Consider the following 21,728-nt stretch of genomic DNA (forward strand, 5'->3'; position numbering starts at 1 on the left):
GCTAAGGAGGGATTTCTGATTCAAGAAAGGTACAGTATTTAAAACAGGTTTTTAGCACTAGCCAAGCACAAACTGTCAAATTACAGTTCTTTGAGTTCCAGTCTCTTGCTTGCTAATGTTGGAGTCTTTCTAACCAGAAGACACTAAAGTGATTTTGTGTTCTTTAACCTGTAAAAGGCATCTAATAATACATTTTAATTTACATAGTACCTTTCTCCCAAAGAGCATGTTGTATTCAGACTGTTACTTATCCTCTTACCACTTATATGGTATGACAGGAGATCAGCTCATTTCCTTTACATTAACTATTACAAAAGAGGCACCTGGATTTGAAATAATCTGCACAAGGTTAGGGAGTCAGTAAACTTAGACTTCCTAATTTGTAAAAACTGTTATTCGTTTTTTTTTTTTCCTTAGACTGAAACATCTCTCTAAATAGAGCAAAATCAACAGTTCTACAGTGGTATATAGTTCCACAGGCATTTATATTTGAGATCCAAAACAGAAACTGGGAGACCATCTCATTCATGTTCTAACCTCAGACAACCTTATGTCTGTCATTAAACCACTGTGAAATGGTGGTTTCCAGAACATATGCAGGCCCCTTCTGGGTAGCTCTTCATCTTCTCTGCCTCACTACCTCTTCCCTTCCCCGCACACCCTCTCTTGACCCCATCACCCAATCACACTTCAGTTAAGGCTTGCTGTAGGGGCGTTGCTAGTCAGAGTTAGGATACATCCATTCAAAGAGCATCATGAAGCTGGTCTTGGCATTGAAAGCAAAAGCGATCCCTCTCAGGTCTCTTACTAGGCCAACTAGAGTTCGCTGTAGTAGAAGGCAAAAACATGTTAAAATAGAATAGAAAAAACAGTCTGATGAGGATTCCACATGTCATCAAGCTCTTCCTCTCACAGTTCAACAAATACTCCTTCTCAAATATTCTGATTCAGTCTCTTCCATGCTAGAATGGGATATTTTCACTTGAAAAATTAGCTTTGAAGTTTGTTACGCCAAGAAAATAGGTTCCTGGTTCAGAGCAAAAATAGAGGCTGACAAGGTTTTAAGACATTGAAGTAATACGTCATATGTAAAAAGTGAAAAAGCTTTGAGCCCACCCAGGGAGAGAGATACAGACACACACACACACACACACACACACACACACACACACACACACATGCGCACGGCAAAGAAACCCACTCAAAAAGCCAGAAAAAGGCAAAAAAGAAAACCAGAAGTCCCAAAGAAGAAGAGGTAGAAGAGCCATATGTACCCTAATGGTTTATACCCTAAAGGAAGTCAGATGCAAGCCCTGCCAGGAGGAAGACAAAGGGGAGTCCACACAGTGCCTCTTCCCTTTGGGTGGGCCATCTCGATGAGCCTATGTTGAATCTGTACTCTCCATTTACAGAAAAAGAGACTGAGGACTAAAGAGGACAAAAACCTTGCCCACAGTCATGTTGCTAGGTAGCAGGAGGGCCCAGATCAGGACTCATACATTGCACCAAGACCCCAAATCCAATACTCACTCTCTCAATAGAACTTTTACTTGTGACATGAACAGCAATGAAACTGCTTTAAAAATTGTAGTTTGTGGTTTGTCTCCAAATGTGAAGACAGAACAACAAGAACAACAACAAAATCTAGTAGTCATCAATATGCTCAAGAAGGTTGCGCATTTGGAGATCTCGACACATTTGGCAAAAACGTCAGCACTTCTGTTAACAGCCTGCTTGTAAGCAAACACTTCTCAAGCTGATACCACAAGCTCAGTACTCCAGTCCAAGACTTGGTCAATCTCTTAAAAGACGACATGGGACATGACTAAGAAGTGGGTGACAGTTGTAGTCCATTATCAAGGTGGTTCTTTTGGTTAATTTTACTTGTTTTATATGAAACTAATACCATATGATGGGAAAAGGGCTGATATTCACTGATATGCTTAAATCTTTGATATTGGTTGACACTCTAGCCTAAAGTTGCCAATATGTTCCACGATAACCGAAGCTTTGAATGGTACCTATCTCAGACCCTAAAACACAAATATAAAGGGGAGAGAGAGTTGTATTAAGTGGTGTTGCTCTCTGTCTACACTGCTGACTTGTAGATGGAAAAAGAAAAGGCTAAAGATGAAGGAGAACTTTAGAATGTTAGGTAAAGCCTGACATTTTTTTCTGGCAATACCCTGGCTATTTGGTAGGTCTACCATTCAGCACTAGGTCTACCATTCAGCACTGGTGTCCTGAGGAATACTGTAAAAAGTCCTACCAATAGTAACATCCCAGTGTCTTCTAATTTTGACACAGAGATCTATACAAGTCAAGAGAACAGTAGGTATAAAGTAAAAAGATGAGGAAAGCAACAATCAAGAAATGACAATTCTAACAGCTAGAAAACAAGAACTAACTTAAAATTCCATATATATGGAAACTCACTGGACATTAATCCCAGCTACATGGGAAACTGAGGCAGGAGGATTGCTTGAGCCCAGGAGTTCAAGGCTTGTAGTGAGCTATGATCATGCCACTGTACTCCAGAGCCTGGGCAACAGAGTGAGACTCTGTCTCTAACAAAAACAAAAACTGATATATATGGAAATTCTTAAACCTTTCTAAATGACTCACATGTTAAAGAAGAAATCTCAATGGAAATCAGAAACCACAAAGAACTGAATAATGAAAATGTTCCATATTAAAATTGTGGAGTCTGAAGATTTATTTCACAACAATATAAAAATACTTAACATTGGCCAGGTGTGGTGGCTCATGCCTGTAATCCCAGCATTTTGGGAGGCCAAGGCAGGCAGCTCACCAGAGGTCAGGAGTTTGAGACCAGCTTGGCCAACATGGTGAAACTTCCTCTCTACTAAAAACACAAAAAATAGCTAGGCGTGGTGGCACATGCCTATAATCCTAGCTACTCGGGCAGCTGAGGCAGGAGAACCGCTTGAACCCGGGAGGCAGAGGTTGCAGTGGGCTGAGATGGCACCACTGCACTCCAGCCTGGGCAACAGTGCAAGACTCTGTCTCAAAAAAAGAAACAAAGACGTAACATCAGTAAACTGTACATGTAAAAATGGTAATGATGGTAAATTTTGGTTTTTACCACAATTTTAAGAAAACCTGGCCAGGTGCAATGGCTCATGCCTGTAATCTCAGCACTTTGAGAAGCCAAAGTGGGTGAATCACTTAGGTCAGGAGTTTGAGACCAGCCTGACCAACATGAAGAAACCCTGTCTCTACTAAAAATACAAAATTAGCCAGGCATGGTGGCACATGCCTGTAATCCCAGCTACTCGGGAGGCTGAGGCAGGAGAATCACTTGAACCCATGAGGCAGAGGTATGGTGAGCAGAGATCGTGTCATCACACTCCAACCTGGGCAACAAGAGCAAAACTCCACCTCAAAAAAAAAAACAAAAACAAAAACAAAAAAACAAAGGAAAACCCAACTTGTCACTAATGAGCAGTATTAAAAATGAAAAGGGGATGTAAAGATAAAACTGGAATTAAAAAGGCAGTAAGAAAACTGTAAACAATTTTATGCTAATAAATGTGAAAGCTTAGCTAAAAATACCTAAGAGCTACTAAAGTAAATACAATGCCATATAAAAACAAAAGTTTACAAATCTATACTGGTTCTGCAATTCCCAAACTCCAGAAGTCCAAGATATTAAATAAAAAAGCTAAGGCAGTGGATAGTTTATAGTTAAGCACGATTTTCTACTGGGGACTGCCCTAAACGAGAAGATGATTAATTACTGGGTGAAAGACTCACTCACCTTTGCCTCCTGCTCGTTGAAACTATTGGTGCTAAACATCTGGGCCACAGCCTCAAAGGCTGCTGTGAGTGGCAGCATGAACTGCTCATACTGATCTTCATCCTCTCCTGCAAAAGAAACATCCCAGGGTGTGACCCCAATACCAAGAATTCGAAGCTGTGCATACATGGGAAGATGGGATAAAAGATGAGCAGACCTAGGAGAACTCAAGGGGGTCCCTTTATTATCCCAACAAATATTAGAAGCAATTTAAGAATAACATGTTTATATAGAAACAGAATTATTAAACTAGAAAATGACAGAAATCACCTAGTCTAGGCTACGTTTGTTGACACTGAGTCACAGTATCAGAGATTCATCTGTGTATAAGGCATTACATTATTTATTTTGATTTGGTGAGAATTAGAGTCAGTGGAGAAAGGACTGAAGCTGGTGCGTGAGAACTAGATGAGACTCAAACTTCAAATGGGTATGGAGGCTTCATTCACACTTAATTTAAAGTCACCTTTCATAATCTTAGAAAGTTTCATGTCATTTTAGTAGGGTTAAATTTAAACAGCTCAAAATTAGAGTAATACCATTGAGCTTTAGTTATTAATTGACCTAAAACTGCTAATATCACCACTAGTGCTACAAAAGTGATTAAGCCCTTCTGGCTCATCTGTGCTAGAAAACTGGATAATAAAAAGTTTTGCTGACCGTTTCAAGTGGGTTTCCACCTCACTGTGGGGTGGAGAAGTTATATGGCCAACAAGATACATTTAGGAATCTCAATTCCCTTATTTAATACCCAAGAAATATGAAGAGAATGTTAAAGCCACTGCATATCAGATAAAAACTTCAGAAGCAGATTGTTATTCTCTTCCAGTTATAAGGACCTTGATAGCATGATCTGTTCTTGGTGAAATCAGACTGTTATTTCAGATAGTTTTGTTACTGTTGAAATAACAGAAAAGCCTTCCCCCATCTAGTTTTCTGTCCTCACATAAAAATTTAGAATAGTGCCAGATGACTTCATGAGCCACTAGGATTTCTTACGGTACCTAAATCCACCATGAGGAGACGCCCAAGTGCTGTGTAGAAGGTAGTCCGACACCGCATGTCTGTCAGGTTGGACTGATTGTTAATACCCAAAAATGAAAAGTGCTCGCTCTATTGAAAAAAAGAAAACAAGTTAAATGGTAAAAACATGAGTTAGAGGCAGAATGCAAGCCAGTAATCAGAGAATTACTGAGCCCTTTCAAGGCAATGGCCATGTAGTCATTCCTTGAGGATCTGAAGATTTTGTTTTTTGTTTTTTGAAGGGGGCGTATTGTTGTTACTACTACTAATTTATCTGCAGTATGTGCAGCAGTAGGTGACTTCACCATAACTCAGATCATCTGGATCTCAAAGAGCCACTCTGATGACAGTGAGTGTAATCTGGCAGTGTGGTGGGAATCAGCAAAGTAGTAACACCAGGGACCTCCATTTAAATATCTCCTTTATGTGTTGAGAAAGTGTATGTGTACGTGGTAGGAGGGCCAGGAGAAAAGATAAAATCACTCACCGTGTGATTGTTCAGCATGAACTGTACCGCACTAAGCTTCACTAGCTTCCTTACGCTACTGTACGTAAAGACAAAGGAAGAAGGTCAAGGAAAGTATGAAGCAGACTCAGACTCTAGGACAGATGGAAGGTTTTCAGAATAAAGGACAGTTTACCCAAATATCTTATTTTTTTAAAAACCACTTGAAGATATCACTGCCAAATATGGAAAAATCCATTCTCTTCTAAGCACTATTTAATTAATAAGAAAACACCTATATCAAACTCCTAGCTGTAAGAAAATAGATAAAACCAGCAGGTTACCCAATTATCATGAATATCCTAAGAGGACTTCTCTCAGCAGGGGTTCCCAGAGAGAATTTGGCCCTAAAGCCCTGCATAAGAGGCATATATTGTGTATAATGAATGAACTTCTCTCCTATTTAGAATGGCATTAGGTAAATATAGTATTTGGAGAAGTGAGAAAAACAGTCACTCAAATAATTTTACAGAGTTTATACCCTTCTTGCAGACCCCTGGTTCTGAAAAGCTGCCCTAGAGCAATTCAAACTTTATAGAAAACCTAGTTCAAGTCAAGAGGAAGTACAGTCCTTACTTCTATCACAAAGCTTGGAATCAGGATGTTTCTACCAACCAGCTGATGGGACAACCTAAGAGAGACTTTGTCTCTACTAAGGATACTAAAACCTTGATCACACAGAGTGTGTAGCTGTGAGATGGGCTTCTATGTACTTGTGGAATTAAGGAATAGACAGGGATAAATCTGTACTAAACTTTCAGGTTGGGTGTCAGCTTAATTTTGGGGCCTGAATTATTATTCCTATATTCTGTGTGGGCACTGGCGTATGTGACTCCTGGGAAAATGGAAGATACGTGAGTACACACTAAAGCTCAACTGAAGTGGAAGGGGCAGAAGGCGTGATTCTAACACTGGCACGTCAATTTCTCTTGTGCACAGAAGCTAGCTTAGAAAAGGATATCCAATGGAGAGGTCATTGAGAAGCTGTAGTGTCTTGGAGGTGATTGGTTCACAACGGCCCCAGTACTTCAAGTTGGTAATGCTGGAGGACAAAAAGAAAAAAAAAAGCAGGAGACCCTTTTGATTTGCTGGTTTCCTTGAGAGCTGGGAGCAGAAGAAAGTCATTCATCAAATGTCACCACACATCTGCACCACCAATTCACAGACATCACGACCACAAAAAAAGATGGGTAGGAAATCTCCGTACTTACATTTGGTTGACTAGAAAAATTATCCTTCAGATAATCTTCACTACTTGGTTCCAAAGCTACACTGGCCCATACCCAGGCCCTTGGAATTCTGGGGCACTCCAGGGCTGATTTCTGCAGCAAGGGTAAGAGATTTCTGCGGCAGTGATAACAGGCAGACGTATATAATTCTGCACCTGCACCATCCACTGTCAGCTGCAGAATTCTAGTAGCCCTTGCTTTTCTGGGTTCTTGGCTGGCAGAGTCCTTTAGACCTCCTTTGCTTTTTCCATCTTAAATTATTAACCAGCTCATGGATATGAGTGTTTAGGGTTGGAACAGTTTATAGGAGGCAAAATGTCACTTTGCACACAGCCCTGGGTAATATATTTGGCTCCTAGCGTGTGCTTTAATAAACTGAGCTCCTAAAAAGGGGAAAAGGTAACCAAAGGGGTATAACGCAAAAAACCAAAAAAGGGCCAATCAGGAGCTCCAACTCTGAAGACAGTTCAAACAGCAGCAATAGATTTTGGAAACTCAAGACTCTTAAAGGGTGTGATGTTTCCTGGGAGGAATAAGCCCATTTTAAAGTGGAGCTTTCCCCTTTGAGGGGATAACTAGAGGAAATCAGTAACAGAAAGTGAATGCCTATTCTGGGCATCCCTGGAGCACAGCAATTGGGTGAGAGGCTGAGCAGGAATTACTGGGGCGGAGGTCTGTTTTGCTAATGACATGACAGAGTTTCACCTGTGATTCCAGAGGCTAAAGAGGAGATTCTGCAAGAACAAAATTAAATCCTTGCCTGTACAAGCCTGGAATGCTCTGGGGCCGGGCCATATCTCTAAGCACAGCTTGTCACACACTCAAATGCACAATTTTCTGACGCAAACGATCAATGCTGGAATACCAGGCACTGGCAGCACAATGCCAAGATCACATTTTACAGTTCCAACAGGATTGCAAAGGACTCTTGCTGGTGGCAAGCTGAAACACTTACATTTTTCCTATGAAGACACTTAGGACCATGGTCTCATCATTCAAGCCCAGAACTTCTGAGAGTCGGCGGTAGAGCTGGTGTTAAGAAGAGAAAGTAACCAGAACACATGAATTAGAAGAATCACACCCCGGTACTATTTTTGTCCGTACTTGGGGGTAAGATGTGGAAGAAAATGGACAAGAATCCCAGAGAGGAATTTACTGAAGGGATAGCTAGTTTTAAATATTATTGGACAGATTCTGAGCAATCTTACTGGTCCCTTTCAAATCCTGAAATTACAAAAAGCCAAAATCTTCTGCTGTTCTGAATATTAATTCATGTATGGAGACTAAGAATTGCCCATTTGTGGGAGAACAACAGATGCTTGGACTGGCCATTTGTTAAGCATATGGAGTACTTGAGAAATGTGCCCAATTCTTTGACGAATATCCCAGAATTTAAAGACTAAGAGAAAACATTTGAACTGTCCTATTACCTGAAATCTGGAGGTTATGTGAATTATTAGCAACTGTTTCCCTCCATCAGCAATCCCACAAGTAAGAAGTGAGAACTAAGGGGAGCCAACTGAGAGGCCATTACCTTAGAAGATTTCTGCACTTGGTCCCCAATGTAGATCTTACGAAACTGTTCAAAAAAGCTCAGCATGGCCAACTCTAGCTTCTCATTACCCGCCTGGGCCAGACGAGAATCTGTTAGGTTCATCAGCTGGAGCACCCTGGAGGAAGAGGAGCAACGATTCTCTCAACAGCAGGACATCCTGGTTACTCTAGACAACACAAGCTATCGTGACATGGTTGTGTATGCCTGTACTTGGGTAGAGCAATTTCCTGCAGCCAAGTTCATCCATATAAATGAGGGAGGCAGGACTAGACCGGGAGTTTTCGATCTCTTCTTCATCACAGAGCCACGAAAGGAATGGAGACACATGAAGGATGATATTCACAGGTAGGTAACACTTCCAGGGATTAATAGCAGAAATGCTGCCTGTGGCTTCATCCCTTTTCTCTGTACCCTCTCCCCAAAAGAAAGGATACTGGAATGCAGGCGAGTGAATGAGAATACGGATGTCATAATAAGTGAGTCATTTAACATCTGAATGTGGGAATGGCTAACTATTTGTGACATACCATGAGTGAATGAGACTCAATCACTGTGTTGCTACACTCAAGCTGAGAACCACTCTGCAAGACATTGTTTAAACTAAATTTATAGTATGACACAGAGCACTGAACTAGGCTGCAGAATCAGAAAACCATTAGATTTCGTTCTTATTAAAGCTTTGCTCAACTCTTCAAAAAACACCAGTGGGAAAATGCTATAGAGACTTGTCAGGATTAAGGCGCCTCTGGGTAAATGGGCATCTGATAAACAAAATGAGGGTACAAAGAGACAAATGAGGATTTTCAGAAGATACATATATTGAAGGCTGGGCATGGTGGCTCATGCTTGTAATCCCAGCACTTTGGAAGGCTGAGGCAGGTGGATCACCTGAAGTCAGGAGGTCGAGACCAGCCTAGCCAACATGGCGAAACACCGTCTCTACTAAAAACACAAAATTTTGCCAGGTGTGGAGGCGTGTACCTATAATTCTAGTTACTTGTGAGGCTGAGGCAGGAGAATCGCTTGAACCCGGGAGGCAGAGGTTGCGGTGAGACAGGATAGTGCCACTGCACTCTGGCCTAGGCGACAGAGCAAGACTCCATCTCCAAAATAAAAAAGAAAGGTTTTGATAAAATGAGAATTGTACAGATGCAAAATAAGTTGAAATCCTGTAGGTGGACAAGTGTATGGCCAAGAGATTTGGAAGGCTGTAGGAACTCTATTAACTCCATCTTTGGTGAACTTTAAAAAACCACAGTTTCCTTTTAGACTTATTTTGGGATTGCAAAAGCAGTGCATGTTTTACTAACTCTGATATACTGTCCTTAAACAGATCTAACAGAGAATCTCTCCTTTAGTTTTCCTAATTCTATATCCAATTATTTCCTTGCTGAATTATTGCTGCTTTTTTTTTTAAAGTAAAGATCATAGGCAGAGTTCTTGCAGCACTTATAAAAGGCTCGAAAAGCTGTGTCTCAGGCAGTTAGCATCTTAAGATTACGTTCTGTAGGTGGAGAGGACCCTATTGGGGAGTAGAGAAGTGCCAGTGAGGCGGCGTGGAGAGCTTCTGTGGGGAGCACTTACCGACAGACAAGCTCACCATCCATGGCATCTTGCTCATCAGTGCTGGCAAAAGAAACCCGGCCACCGATCACTGCTCCAATAATGTAAACCAGCCATGTCAGCCTTCCTGCAGCAGGAGACAGACCCATTAGTGTCACCTCCAGTGACAGTTTTGTGAAGACACTCCTCACTCTAAACTTAAGAACTCTAATCTTAAGAACACTATGGTGAAACCATAAAACTTTACTTTTCTTATACAGAATGGTTACTTTTCTGCTTTGGTAAGGGCAATACTAAGGGGGAAATTCGTTAGTTAATCAACGTTCCTTCATCAGACAAGGCCATTATTTTTTAGAGTGTAGTACTTCCTTAGAGTTAAAAACACCCCATGCTGGGCACAGTGCCATGTTAAAAACACCAGCCAGGCCCTGTGAAAACAGGAAGTCCAGGTTACTATCTGAACTTATCTCCCTGTTTCCCCTGGGCCTTTATTTAGCAGTCATAAAACTCTAGGCTGGGTCCCAGCTGTGCCGTGGGGGATTAAAAAGTAGACAGAAGCCAGGTGTAGTGGCACATGCCTGTAGTCCCAGCTACTTCGGGAGGCTGAGGCAGGAGGATCACACTTGAGCCTAGAAGTGCAAGGCCTGCGTGGGCAACATAGCAAGACCACATCTCTTAAAACAAAGTCTCATTGCAGATGTGATTTCAGTTCTTCTTCCCTAGTCCCTTGAGGGGTTTATTCATTCATTCATAAAGATTCTTGTGGATATGGAGGTAACTGATGATGAAAGAATCCTTTTGTGGGGAGGTAGGCAAGAGGTGGCAATGGGCGAACTCCTCACAGGTCTAGAGTTCCCAATAGGCTGCACACTCACCCTCCTGCACTGCAATGTCCATTGGGCTTGCGCTGGCGCTCTGTAGCAGCTCCTGGTAGGACTGGGCCGACTGGTCAAACAACTGCACGAGGAGTGCACACGTCTTTTCGTACTCACAACGCCCAATGGTGGACAGTTGGTCCAACTGCTGCTGGACCAGTCCCGTATCCTCCAGGGGATCTTCCAGGCCATCTCTACTCCCAAGGAAGAAGGAAGGCAGCACTCTTAAAATATGCTTACTGATTTCCCCAATATATCAGCTCTCTGACTTCTTCATTTTAGCCACCATTTCCAACTGTAGAGGCCTACATCCCAACATTACTTTTTCCCAAGGAAGAGTATTTAATAAGTCAGAAGGCAGATGTCTTCGCCCTAGCGTCAGTCTCCCTTAGGTATATGCTGCTTGTTGGTGTCAAATCTTACAATCTGAATTCTCATCTCTTAATGTTTTTCTGCCTTCAACCTCAAAGTCTTGCCCTTCTCACCTCTCTGATCTCGACTCTTAGAGTTTTTCACTTGCTCTTGACTACAGTAAACTGTGGGACAAGTACACAGTCCTGTGTGGGAGGCCATTGTGGCTAGATGTGTCTTGGAATTCAGAAATGTTCAGATTGGTGGAAGGCAGTATGATGCTTCTACTGTATCACGTAAAACCCTTGGCAGGCTTTGTGGCACATCAAATTCAATGCGCCTGTAGCAAAATGTATGAATATTATAAATGGTCTTACTATGTAGGATTTTTAAAAATCTATATATATAGTCTCATACCGACTCCTGTCCAGTTCTGTAAACAAGTTAATTCTGATGCCAAACTGACGAGGACATTTCTTTTGTCACGTCTTGGACTTTGGAATTGCAGACAAGGCACTGTGGACCTGTACTAGGTCTTGCCTTATCTGCCGGCTCCTAGGTAACATCTTGTCCAATGAGAAGCTTTTCTGCTGTTACACTGTAGTATAATGTCAACAGCAGCACCACAACTAGCTGAGTGCTTACCATGTGCTACACACTGTACCAGGTCATATTAATTTAATCCTCGTAAGAACCTTATGAGGTAGGCTATTATTTTAATTTTACAAACACAGAAATGGAGAAATTTGCCCAAGAGTACACAGCTACTAACTGGCTACCCAGCCCCAGAGCCTACAAACACATAACCACTCCCCAATGATGCCTCACTGAAGCCAGCTGAACCCTCAAGAGGTGAAGCTATGGAGGTGAAAGAACAAGGCTTGCTGGTGAACTCATGAATACTCAGATTTTGAACTGATTCAAGTCATAAACAGTTAAGACTATAACTCATGACTATTCAATGCACTTGGAGCTAAGCAAATTAAGAACCCAACTTGAAAAGGCCCCAGACCCTCAGACTCCAAGTAAATTCTCTTGAAAAACAGCCAATGAAAAAAATACACAAGAAAGCTACCTAAACAGGGATAACCTCATGTAATATAGGTCATTTCTGAAGGAGCTTGACGTTTCTTTAGCTATGGGTTTCTGGTTCAGTGAAGTCAATGTAGATAGAAACCACATGAAAATGTAATGCAATCAGTGATCAATGACTTAGAATTCTTATGTCCTCTAGCTCTGAAATTAGAGTTGATAACTAGATTGTATAATCTTTATCCACTTATTTCTTTAGCAGTTCACATTAAGCACCTATAAGTTACACATTATAATTCTTATTATCTATATCTTATAAATGTTTCTCACTTTTAAAGAAAAACAGTGGCAAGGACAAATATTATATGAATATACTCTGTATTCGAAGCTATTGCTATGGACAGTGAAAGGGGGAATATGAATAGGATATGAATGTTCAAGAGACAAGACTATCCTATCAGGCTTTATGCTCTCGTGCTACTCTGCTGACAAGGAAAAAGAACCCTTAACAGTAAGAGCTCCAATGAGACACCCATCGAATACCTTTATGCCAGTGGGTTGTTTGATCTCTAGGGAGTGTGACACCAGGCCACTGGTGGGGGAATGAATGAGGCGAAGTTTCCTTACCTCAGTATGATGTGCACAGATTCCAACCGGGATGTGATGTAGGCTTTGGTGACCTCAGGAGTGTAAGTTTCCAGCATGTGGGGCTCTGTGGCTTTGACATATGGCACAGAGGCTGCCAGCCGCTGCCACAGGCTCAGAAGATAGTGCACACTATTTGGGGCAAATTCCCAGTGCTAAAGAAAAGTAGAAAAGCAGAAGGCATATTTTTCATTTCTCTATACAGTAGTCTTACACCATCAACACAGAAGATAAAGACTTTTTTCTTTTTTTTAAAAAAGAGGATAGACTTTTGTGGGGGTTGTTCTGTGTATGGCAACTAGTTTAATGTGCTTATTAGCATTTCGGAGATTAAGCATCTAATGAGAAGAGGTACTCTATGCTGGCTATGTAAGCCTTATACCACAAGGAAAGCCATATGTACATGGCTGTCAACCATTAGTATGCATGAGAAGCACCTGAAGAAGTTAGTAGAAACACCCGGGCTCTACCATGGACCTAATGAACACAGCTTCCTGGGGGAAAAATGAGTAGCATCTTCCTTATTCCCTTATAACAAGAAATTACGGGGGTAAGACTCAAGAACCTGTACTTTTTCATGAGTCTCCCAGATGACTGTGATACAAGCCATAAAATTTGAGACCCATTGTTCTTTATTATACGACTAAAAAAGAGAAAGAATTAACTTTCTTTTTACTCTTCTGTCTGGCTCCCTGTTCCTGCCTTGGCTTTTCTGGGGTGACTATGAGGGAATTCTCTCTGGTGTGAGTATAAATATTATCCTAGTAATTCCCACATGTTCCTCTCCCCACAATCCTTACACTTGTATAAATGTAAATTCACAGGTCATAATAGTAACTACTCTGTAGGGCTAAACTTTTTACCTTTGCCAATAAAAAAATACATATATTCTTACATGGTTAAAACCAATGAGCAAGAGAAGAGATTCCAGTATTTAGGAAGGAAGACACAAGCAATCAAAGACAAACCTGTAGGCTGGTCACTGTGAAGTTGGCTATCAATCGGATGACTTCAGGGTAGTTTTCCACCTTTACCAATTCTCCCAATTGATAGTTACTCTTCAATCGGGCCAGTAGTCTACAAAACTCATGGTAATTGTTTGGGTCTGACAAACTCTGGCAATAGCACAGGAGAAAAAGAAAATGTAAAATATGACTCACCAATACTTCAAGAATGATGTATACTTGGGATGGCATGGGGGAAGGGGTAAAATCTACTTTTTAACTTCTGGGCTACAGGTCATGATTCAGAATGAGACATCTGTATAATCTTCAGAAACAATATTTTTAAAAGACACTTTAAAAAGGGACAGTAACATTTATCATCTGATATGTTCTCAGTAATTATCCCATGAGATGAGATGAGATTATTAGCCTCAATGGACAAGGTTTGAAACAGAAGCCTAGAAGGATCACACGGAGGCTGTAAAGCTCATTATGGCAGAAGTGGGCACAATCTAAGACGTGACTAGCTTGTTTGCTTATTGATTGCTACCAATCAAAGGAAATCTAATGAAATTTTAATCCTACATCTGTCAAACTGATCATTAAGCACAAATAACCTATAGTTAGCAAAGTTATACAAATGTTTCCTATAGTTATATCACTTACTGTAATTTATTCATGTTGTTTATATGATAGAGTTATAACAAATACTATAGATTTTTGAAATTTATTCTACCAGTATATTTAATTGTATGTTTCCTGGTATGTGTCTTCCTCTGTTAGCATATGCAGGCATAGACCTTATTTTGTTCACCAGTGTATCCCTGGCACAGAGTATGTACTCGATATAATTTGTTGAATGAATGAATAAATTTTAAAAAGAGGGACAAAACTGAGTATATTTAAAAATAAACTGCTTTTTAATTTTCTTCTAGTGTAGAGAAGTGATAAAATGCTGAATCACTGGGACTTCAAGACAAAAAGGGGAATCGAGTTATGACATGAACATTTGAAAGATATTATCTTCCTTCCCACCTAAAAGCAGCCCTATACACTTAGGTTACCAATAAACATTTTTTTAAAAAGGTAAACAAAATCAAAAAGCAAATATTATGAATTTCTTGGGGGGAAAAATGAGTAGCTTCCTCCTTATTCCCTTATAACAAAGTGATTCTTTCCCGTAACGCCTACATTTCTGAAGCTGGAGGATATGAGCTCCTCTTTTGGGCAAATACTCTCAGAACTGGCCTATGAATAGAGATTCACACCGACCTTCCCTGAAGAACAACAGACTGAATTGTTTACTGGGCCTCGGGATGGATTTCCTTCTGACTCATAACAGCTGGGCATACACTAATTCTATATGGATGTACATTCTCAGAAAAACTTACCTGTGGATTTTCCAGTATTCGTTTAACACCATCTACAAGATGAGAGAGAAACTTGGCCCTCTCTGCGTTGTTAAACAGGGATCTTCTGACTGAGGCGATCTGTACCAAGCAGGATAATACCTAAATGCAGGGGAAAACCCAAACACAATGATTAAAGATTGTACAGATATTTTTACCAGAAACATTCCTCCGCTACAATATTCTTCTTTAAAATATCTGAAACAACATTATTTTAGAAAAAGAAAAGGGCACAGATCCAAGCAGACCATAGCAGCTCATTAAATTCCGAATTTGGAAATTTTCTTAGGTACAAATTCCCTTTAACCACTCCAATGGCATCTTTGTTCTTGCTAAGATATATATTTTGCCCATGAAAATACCAAGCAATTTGTACTTTAAAGTTTTAGATTTATTTTTCTTGGCTAATCTGAGTTTGACATGCAATATATTGTGCTTATTTCATTACATGATATAAAGAAATAAGCATATCATATCTGGGCCCTAAAAAAAAAAAAAAAAAAGGCAGCTTTACCCTTGAAGACATTTCCTCGTTCTTGCTGTGTTAGATATTTATACTCTCTGTCTGCCCCTCTAGATCTACTTTTGACCCTTCTCCACCCCGCCTTGTTCCCTAGGAGGCTGACCTCTGTTGAGGACAGCAGCCAAGCTCCCTTGCCCTCTGGCTTCTAGTTTGCTTCAACCAATGGAAAGTACCAGCAGAAGCTCAGAGGGTAGAAAGAACGAGGTACTCCTCTTCCAACCATCCAGCTGGCTATGACCATGCAGCAGTTTCTCTACTGATGGCTGTAGTTCTTGTCCAGCCCTCCTCTACAACACAGCTTCAGCTCTCTCCAGGTTTCCTTCACTTGCCCTTTGAGGCTCTCCTCTATTGCCAGCCCCAGGGGCATGCACTGCCACTCCATGTTGGTGTCACTTAATTGTACTCACACCTTTGTAAGTAGTCCTTTCTTAATTATCCCTCTTGACTGTGTTACCTTTTCTTGAAGTAACCTTAACAATATACTCAACAACACTGAATCACGTTTCGGCTAAAATGAAGGTCTATATTAATTTGGAGAAGTGCTACAATGACCAGAAAAGTCCTCTACTGCACAAATACTATGCCCACCACTCGTTACCCCACTGTGTTTTCTTTATATATTTTGTGTATAACACCAACCGGTATTTTACACCAACAATCTGAAATACCAGACTAATAGTATTTTAGAACCTGAATGAATTTTGAAGTTTTAGGTTAATTATGGCTTTAAAGGAGAAATATATCATTCCCAATAGCTTTCAAATGTTATTCAGGGTAAGTATGCAAATTAGCCTTCCCATCACAAATTCCATTTATCATAATCTAATGTACGCCTGAGGGGTTTTCTGAGCCAGGACAATCTTAATAGTTCAACTAGACAGTCTTAATAGTTCAACTAGGTGAATCCCCATGTGCTAGCCTGTGGATATTTGAGAAATAGCATAAAGTCAGATAAAAGATGAGACCCAAAAGAGCTTGACCATCTGCAGGAACTGGCCTTTAGACAGGAATAATTTAAAAATAATTAAGACTTTAAGGCTAGAACCTTTAGGCTACAAGCTTAATCTCAAAAGACTAGATAACTAGCCTACTATTTCTATGCTTTACTTCTATAATTGTATAAAACAAATAAACATAAGGCTCATTCACCATTGCTATCTTCTAGAAATAGGTTTGCATTAAGAAAAGTGGTCCTGACTCACCAGAGGTGAAAATGAAGGAGGGATGGAATGATACAGGTCAAAAAACAGCTGCAGAGTTGAAGAATCTAAGAATGCTGGGGAAGAAAAAGACAAAAGACATCACTTTATTAGGTATGCATACTTCCGGCACTGTAGATCAGGGAGCACATCCTTCTGCCTACTTAGCTTACAGAATATTTATTTCATGTGGAAGTGATAAGCAAATAGGGGCTTTCTGGTTTTCCTTTTTCTTTTCTGTTTTTGGAAAGTACTATTAGCTTCTCTAAGAAACAGATTCTTCCTTTCGATTCTCAGAGAATTTAAGGCAATCCAAACACCTCTGTCCATAAAAATAATTTAAAATTTTATCCTTCTGGAACACAAAGACAAACATAAAAACAAGTTGTTCTGTTTGATTTTGTTTTTAAAGATAGATATTACCCCGAATAGATTAAAGAAGTCTCTAGGCAGTTAGTCCAAGAAGGTGAAACACGGATCTATTATTAATCAGCAATTTTAAAAGTTCTTTGACACTGGGAGGTCTATTACTCCAACAACCTTCCCCATATTATAAAACAGATGTGACTGGCCGGTCACGGTGGCTCACACCTGTAGTCCTAGCACTGGGAGGCCAAGGTGGGAGGATCACTTGAGCCCAGGAGTTCAAGATGAGCTTGGGCAACATAGTGACACCCCTACTTCTACAAAACATAAATAAATAAAATTAGCTGGGTGTGGTGGCATATGCCTACAGTTCTAGCTACTTAGGAGGCTGAGATGGGAAGACTGCTTGAGCCAAGGAGGTTGAGGTTGCAGTGAGCTGTGATCGTGCCACTGCACCCCAGCCTGAGTGACAGAGTGAGACTCTGTCTTTAAAAAGAAAAGTCAGAATTTTTTCTCAGTTCTCCCTCAGAATACACAGGAGTTCTACAGATCATCCTACAGACACTCTGTAGGGGAGTGACAGCCTTTGAGATGGAGGAAGTTCTGTTACCTGATCTCCAGCTGGTGGGAATCTGCACTGTACACAGGTCATCTGAGGATTCATCAGTTGAAGTGCCGATGAAGTCAAAGTTGAGGCAGTTGTGAGTGAGCTTGAGCAGTTGCATGAGCAAGCCGTGCTGACTTTCATCATTCAAGTTTAGATTCTTTCCTGAAGCCTGTAAAAATGACCACATAATGAGCCCCCAAAAATCACTCCTCTCTTCCCAGCTTGCTCCCAGACTCGACAAGCCTATTAAGCCAGAAAAGGAGGGCTGTAGTTCAGCACAGTAAAATGTCCCCTTCTCTTCAAAGACTTCTATCACCTTAATATCACTATGAAAATACCTGGTTCCTTATATACTATGAAAATATGTTTACTATAAAAACATGAAGTTGGTATTTAAAGAAAGCCCCTTTTTAATACTTATTCCTCACATAACGTAGACATAATGGCCACAGAGAATTCTGAGGCAATATGGGTCCTGTGGTCATTTTACTGGCATGTGAGATCCTAGTTATTTCTAGACAGGAATGGGATTAAACTGTGGAGGGAGCTCTGAGGATGCTTAATACCCTGCCATACTTTCTTTCCTCTTTTTCACCACCACCATCACCAAAAATCTTTCAAACCAGAATTAAAATCATCACTGAATTTTATTTACTCATCTGCAATATACCTACAGACTACAGGTGAGTACTGTCCATAGCTACTGTGCCTGTCCCATTGCAAGGTTATACCAGCTGGGCCTCCAAGACTGGCTGGCTAATTATTTGTTCCCGATAGTATAGGTAAGAATTCAATGCTTAGTTTTCTCAAAACCTTTTCCCCGCAACAGCTTTTGCCAGGCAGCTTTGCTTAACCCGAGGATTATTTGGGAATTCTCTTTTTTTTGAGACGGAGTTTCGCTATTATTACCCAGGCTGGAGTGCAATGGCGTGATCTCGGCTCACCGCAACCTCCGCCTCCTGGGTTCAAGCAATTCTCCTGCCTCAGCCTCCCGAGTAGCTGGGACTGCAGGCACGCGCCACCATGCCCAGCTAATTTTTGTATCTTTAGTAGAGACGGGGTTTCACCATGTTGACCAGGATGGTCTTGATCTCTTGACCTCATGATCCACCCGTCTCGGCCTCCCTAAGTGGGGAATTCTAAGGTAAAACTACGTAATTGAGGAAAAAGATGAATATCATTAACTGGAATAAAAGGGAAAACAGAAAGAATACAAACTGGCTTGTAAAACTAAAACTGGGAAATGTTAGAAAATGAGAACAAAACCACAAAAATGAACAAAAAGCCAGAGGCAAACCCTATTTAGTTTTCTGTAGGACAAAGTATCCAAGCTGGGTTGCAACTGTGTGGAACTCTCAGCTTAACACTTCTTTCTCAGTTCAGCTCTATCAATAAATGAACTGAAACACCAACTTTCGACTTTAACACAGGTAATTTCCTTATGTGATACTGTCTACCCTCCAGGTTATTAAATCTAAATGGATGTTAAAAATTCAAAATCTACTTTTCTTTACAGATGTTGCTTGTTTATGTGCTGCTTTTAACTCAGCAGGGGGCAGGGGAACCAGCCTGGTTTCTGTATGCTAACAATGTAGTCTAAATCTGCTTTCAGAGCACTAAGAATCCAAACACTGTAAAACTAACATGCTTTCACACCATGTAGAAAGATTTTATGTGGTTATAAAAATAACAACAACAGAACTTCAAACTCTGAGTTAGGCAAACTAGATTCCTTTAAGATAAGGAGTATGGGATAAGTACTCACTCACTGCTCTTTACCTAGGGGAATTGATCTGAAACAGAAAAGTGGCCATCATTTCTCCAACCTCAGTGGTCACTCTGACCAGTTCTTTCAACACCTCTCTAAGTCTTATGTAAGAGATGATGTGTAAATTCTCATAGTGTCAGTTAAAAGCTGACATTTAACAAGTTCCCATCCATTCTCATTCTTTCAAAAGAAACTGGGAAACATGACCCAAAATACATGCTCACCTGTTTTAGTAAGTTGCAGGAAAGTGTGAAGATATCAAATAATGATGAATCACGAAAAGAGGAGGCTATTTTTCTGTGCTTGGTTAAAGGATGAGTGGTGTCTGCCTGTGCAGAAAAAGAAAAACCAATGCAAAGAATTAATTGCAAAAAAAAGAATTTTTCATGCAGCCTTCAAATAAGCTAGGATTTCCAATAAGAGCAACATGAACATAAAGTACATTTTTGACATTTACATGATTGTGAAACCGTATCTAGTGAAAGGATGGAGGATATAAGCCGCTGAGAGCCAGGATATCCTTTCTTTCTAGCTTACAGAGGGAAAGCAAAAGGATGGGTATCTCTGCGGCAAATTCTTATTTTCCTCTGTATTCAGGGAGATAAACCTAAACTGTTGGCAGACATTACTATTAATTACTGTCATGTTGTACTCTGGCTTAATGGGCCAGGCATGGTGACTCACCCCTATAATCCTAGAACTTTGGGAGGTTGAGACAGGAGAATCATTTGAACCCAGGAGCAGACACAGTGAGACTCCCCACCTACCTCTGAAAACTTAAAAAAAAAATTGGTGTGGTGGTGCATGCCTGTAAGTCCCAGCTACTCAGGAGGGCCTTGAGCCCAGGCATTCACAACTGCAGTGAGCTACATACGATTGCACCACTGCACTCCAGCCTGGGCAGCAGAGTGAGATCCTGTCTCTTAAACACCTACAGACAGAGTAACAGGCTTTGATTTTGGTAAGCAAAACTCAAAAAACCCTCAAAGCTGAAGTTACTGCAGAATTTCCAAATGACAACAGACTGTAATATTTGCCTCCTTTTCTAACCTATTTCAACATATTGCCTATACACCAGAAGTGAAAACAATTTAAATGGTGGTCTCTTATTTTGCAGTTCTTGTCTTTTTAGCTAACTTATAAATGTTTTTGTGGCTAAGAACAAAATCTTTTTTCTTTGGGATGGCGTCTCACTCTGTCGCCCAGGCTGGAGTGCAATGGCATGATCTTGGCTCACTGTAACCTTTGCCTCCTGGGTTCAAGTGATTCTCCTGCCTCAGCCTCCTGAGTAGCTGGAATTACAGGCATGCACCACCATGCCCGGTTAATTTTTGTATTTTTAGTAGAGATAGGGTTTTACCATGTTGGTCAGGCTGGTCTCGAACTCCCGACCTCGTGATCCGCCTGCTTCAGCCTCACAAAGTGCTGGGATTACAGGCGTGAGCCACTGCACCCAGCAAGAGCTAAATCTTTTACTTCTTTAGTATGCAACTAGTTCTAACACAGAGTAGGTACTCAACATGTGGGATAAAATAATTTCAAGGTTGTCAGGAGTATTTTCAGTCTAACCACTTACTGAAAGCTTAAATCTCTCCTATTTGCTGATGAATTCATCCAAGAGGAGACTCGTTTTGTTTTTGCCACATTAAAGTGTAAAGCAGCAAGATTACTGACAATCAAGTCTTCCTTAAATTATTTCTAGGTTCTAGGTAAGAATAGTGACAGAAATATGCTTTCTTTTTTGAATCTGACAACCACAAAACAATGACAAATTCAAATGATTTAAAAGCTGAAAATATTCTCCAATTCTTGCTTCTGTCATTGTGTTATCATGTGTCTTGATAATAAAGGTATTGCTGATTATATATCATATAATCTGTTATACTGATCAAAATGCAGAGAATGACTACACACTCAATGCTCTACACAATTTCATCATTTTCTCAAGAAAAGTAAAATATTTAAAAAGTTTTATATATATTTTATATATATGTATATATCAAAATTGATGTACTATGTAGGGCCAAGCTTCAAAGGGGAAAAGATTCTGCCCACAATCTCTATCCTCAGTTAATGCATCTGCTCTTCTACTGTGAAGGTAAGGGTAGTTAAATAGTACATTAATTGTTAAGAACACAAGCCCTAGAATAAGAACTATGTGGGTTCGATTCACACTGTTGCTTTTGAAACCTTAGGCAAATAATTTCACATTTATGTGCCTCAGTTTCCTGATCCATAAAATGGGACAACCACAGTATCTACCTCATATGACTGTTCTGAGAATAAAGTTATTGACTGTAAGTGCTTAGAACGG

At 40.4% G+C, this 21,728-nt stretch overlaps 1 protein-coding gene across 6 annotated transcripts in view; it reads right to left on the reverse strand.

The window, feature by feature from the left end:
- Positions 1 to 21,728, reverse strand: part of XPO7 (exportin 7) — a 99,453-nt gene that overhangs the window by 9,825 nt on the left and 67,900 nt on the right. For 5 of the 6 annotated variants that reach the window (XM_078347285.1, XM_078347284.1, XM_078347282.1 and 2 more), the window contains exons 6-20: positions 19,639 to 19,743; positions 17,650 to 17,815; positions 16,677 to 16,750; positions 14,934 to 15,053; positions 13,567 to 13,713; positions 12,581 to 12,753; positions 10,571 to 10,764; positions 9,717 to 9,822; positions 8,112 to 8,247; positions 7,533 to 7,606; positions 6,310 to 6,390; positions 5,331 to 5,394; positions 4,825 to 4,933; positions 3,782 to 3,888; positions 738 to 826 (exon numbers count right to left, since the gene is read on the reverse strand). In XM_078347285.1, coding sequence (XP_078203411.1) covers positions 738 to 826; positions 3,782 to 3,888; positions 4,825 to 4,933; positions 5,331 to 5,394; positions 6,310 to 6,390; positions 7,533 to 7,606; positions 8,112 to 8,247; positions 9,717 to 9,822; positions 10,571 to 10,764; positions 12,581 to 12,753; positions 13,567 to 13,713; positions 14,934 to 15,053; positions 16,677 to 16,750; positions 17,650 to 17,764 — 1,589 coding nt within the window. In that variant the 5' untranslated portion in view covers positions 17,765 to 17,815; positions 19,639 to 19,743. Of the gene's footprint in view, positions 1 to 737; positions 827 to 3,781; positions 3,889 to 4,824; positions 4,934 to 5,330; positions 5,395 to 6,306; positions 6,391 to 7,532; positions 7,607 to 8,111; positions 8,248 to 9,716; positions 9,823 to 10,570; positions 10,765 to 12,580; positions 12,754 to 13,566; positions 13,714 to 14,933; positions 15,054 to 16,676; positions 16,751 to 17,649; positions 17,816 to 19,638; positions 19,744 to 21,728 lie in introns of all 6 variants that reach the window. The other variant, XM_078347281.1, reaches the window with a different exon arrangement.

Source organism: Callithrix jacchus, chromosome 13 (genome assembly GCF_049354715.1).
Source record: "Callithrix jacchus isolate 240 chromosome 13, calJac240_pri, whole genome shotgun sequence".
NCBI lineage: Eukaryota > Metazoa > Chordata > Mammalia > Primates > Cebidae > Callithrix > Callithrix jacchus.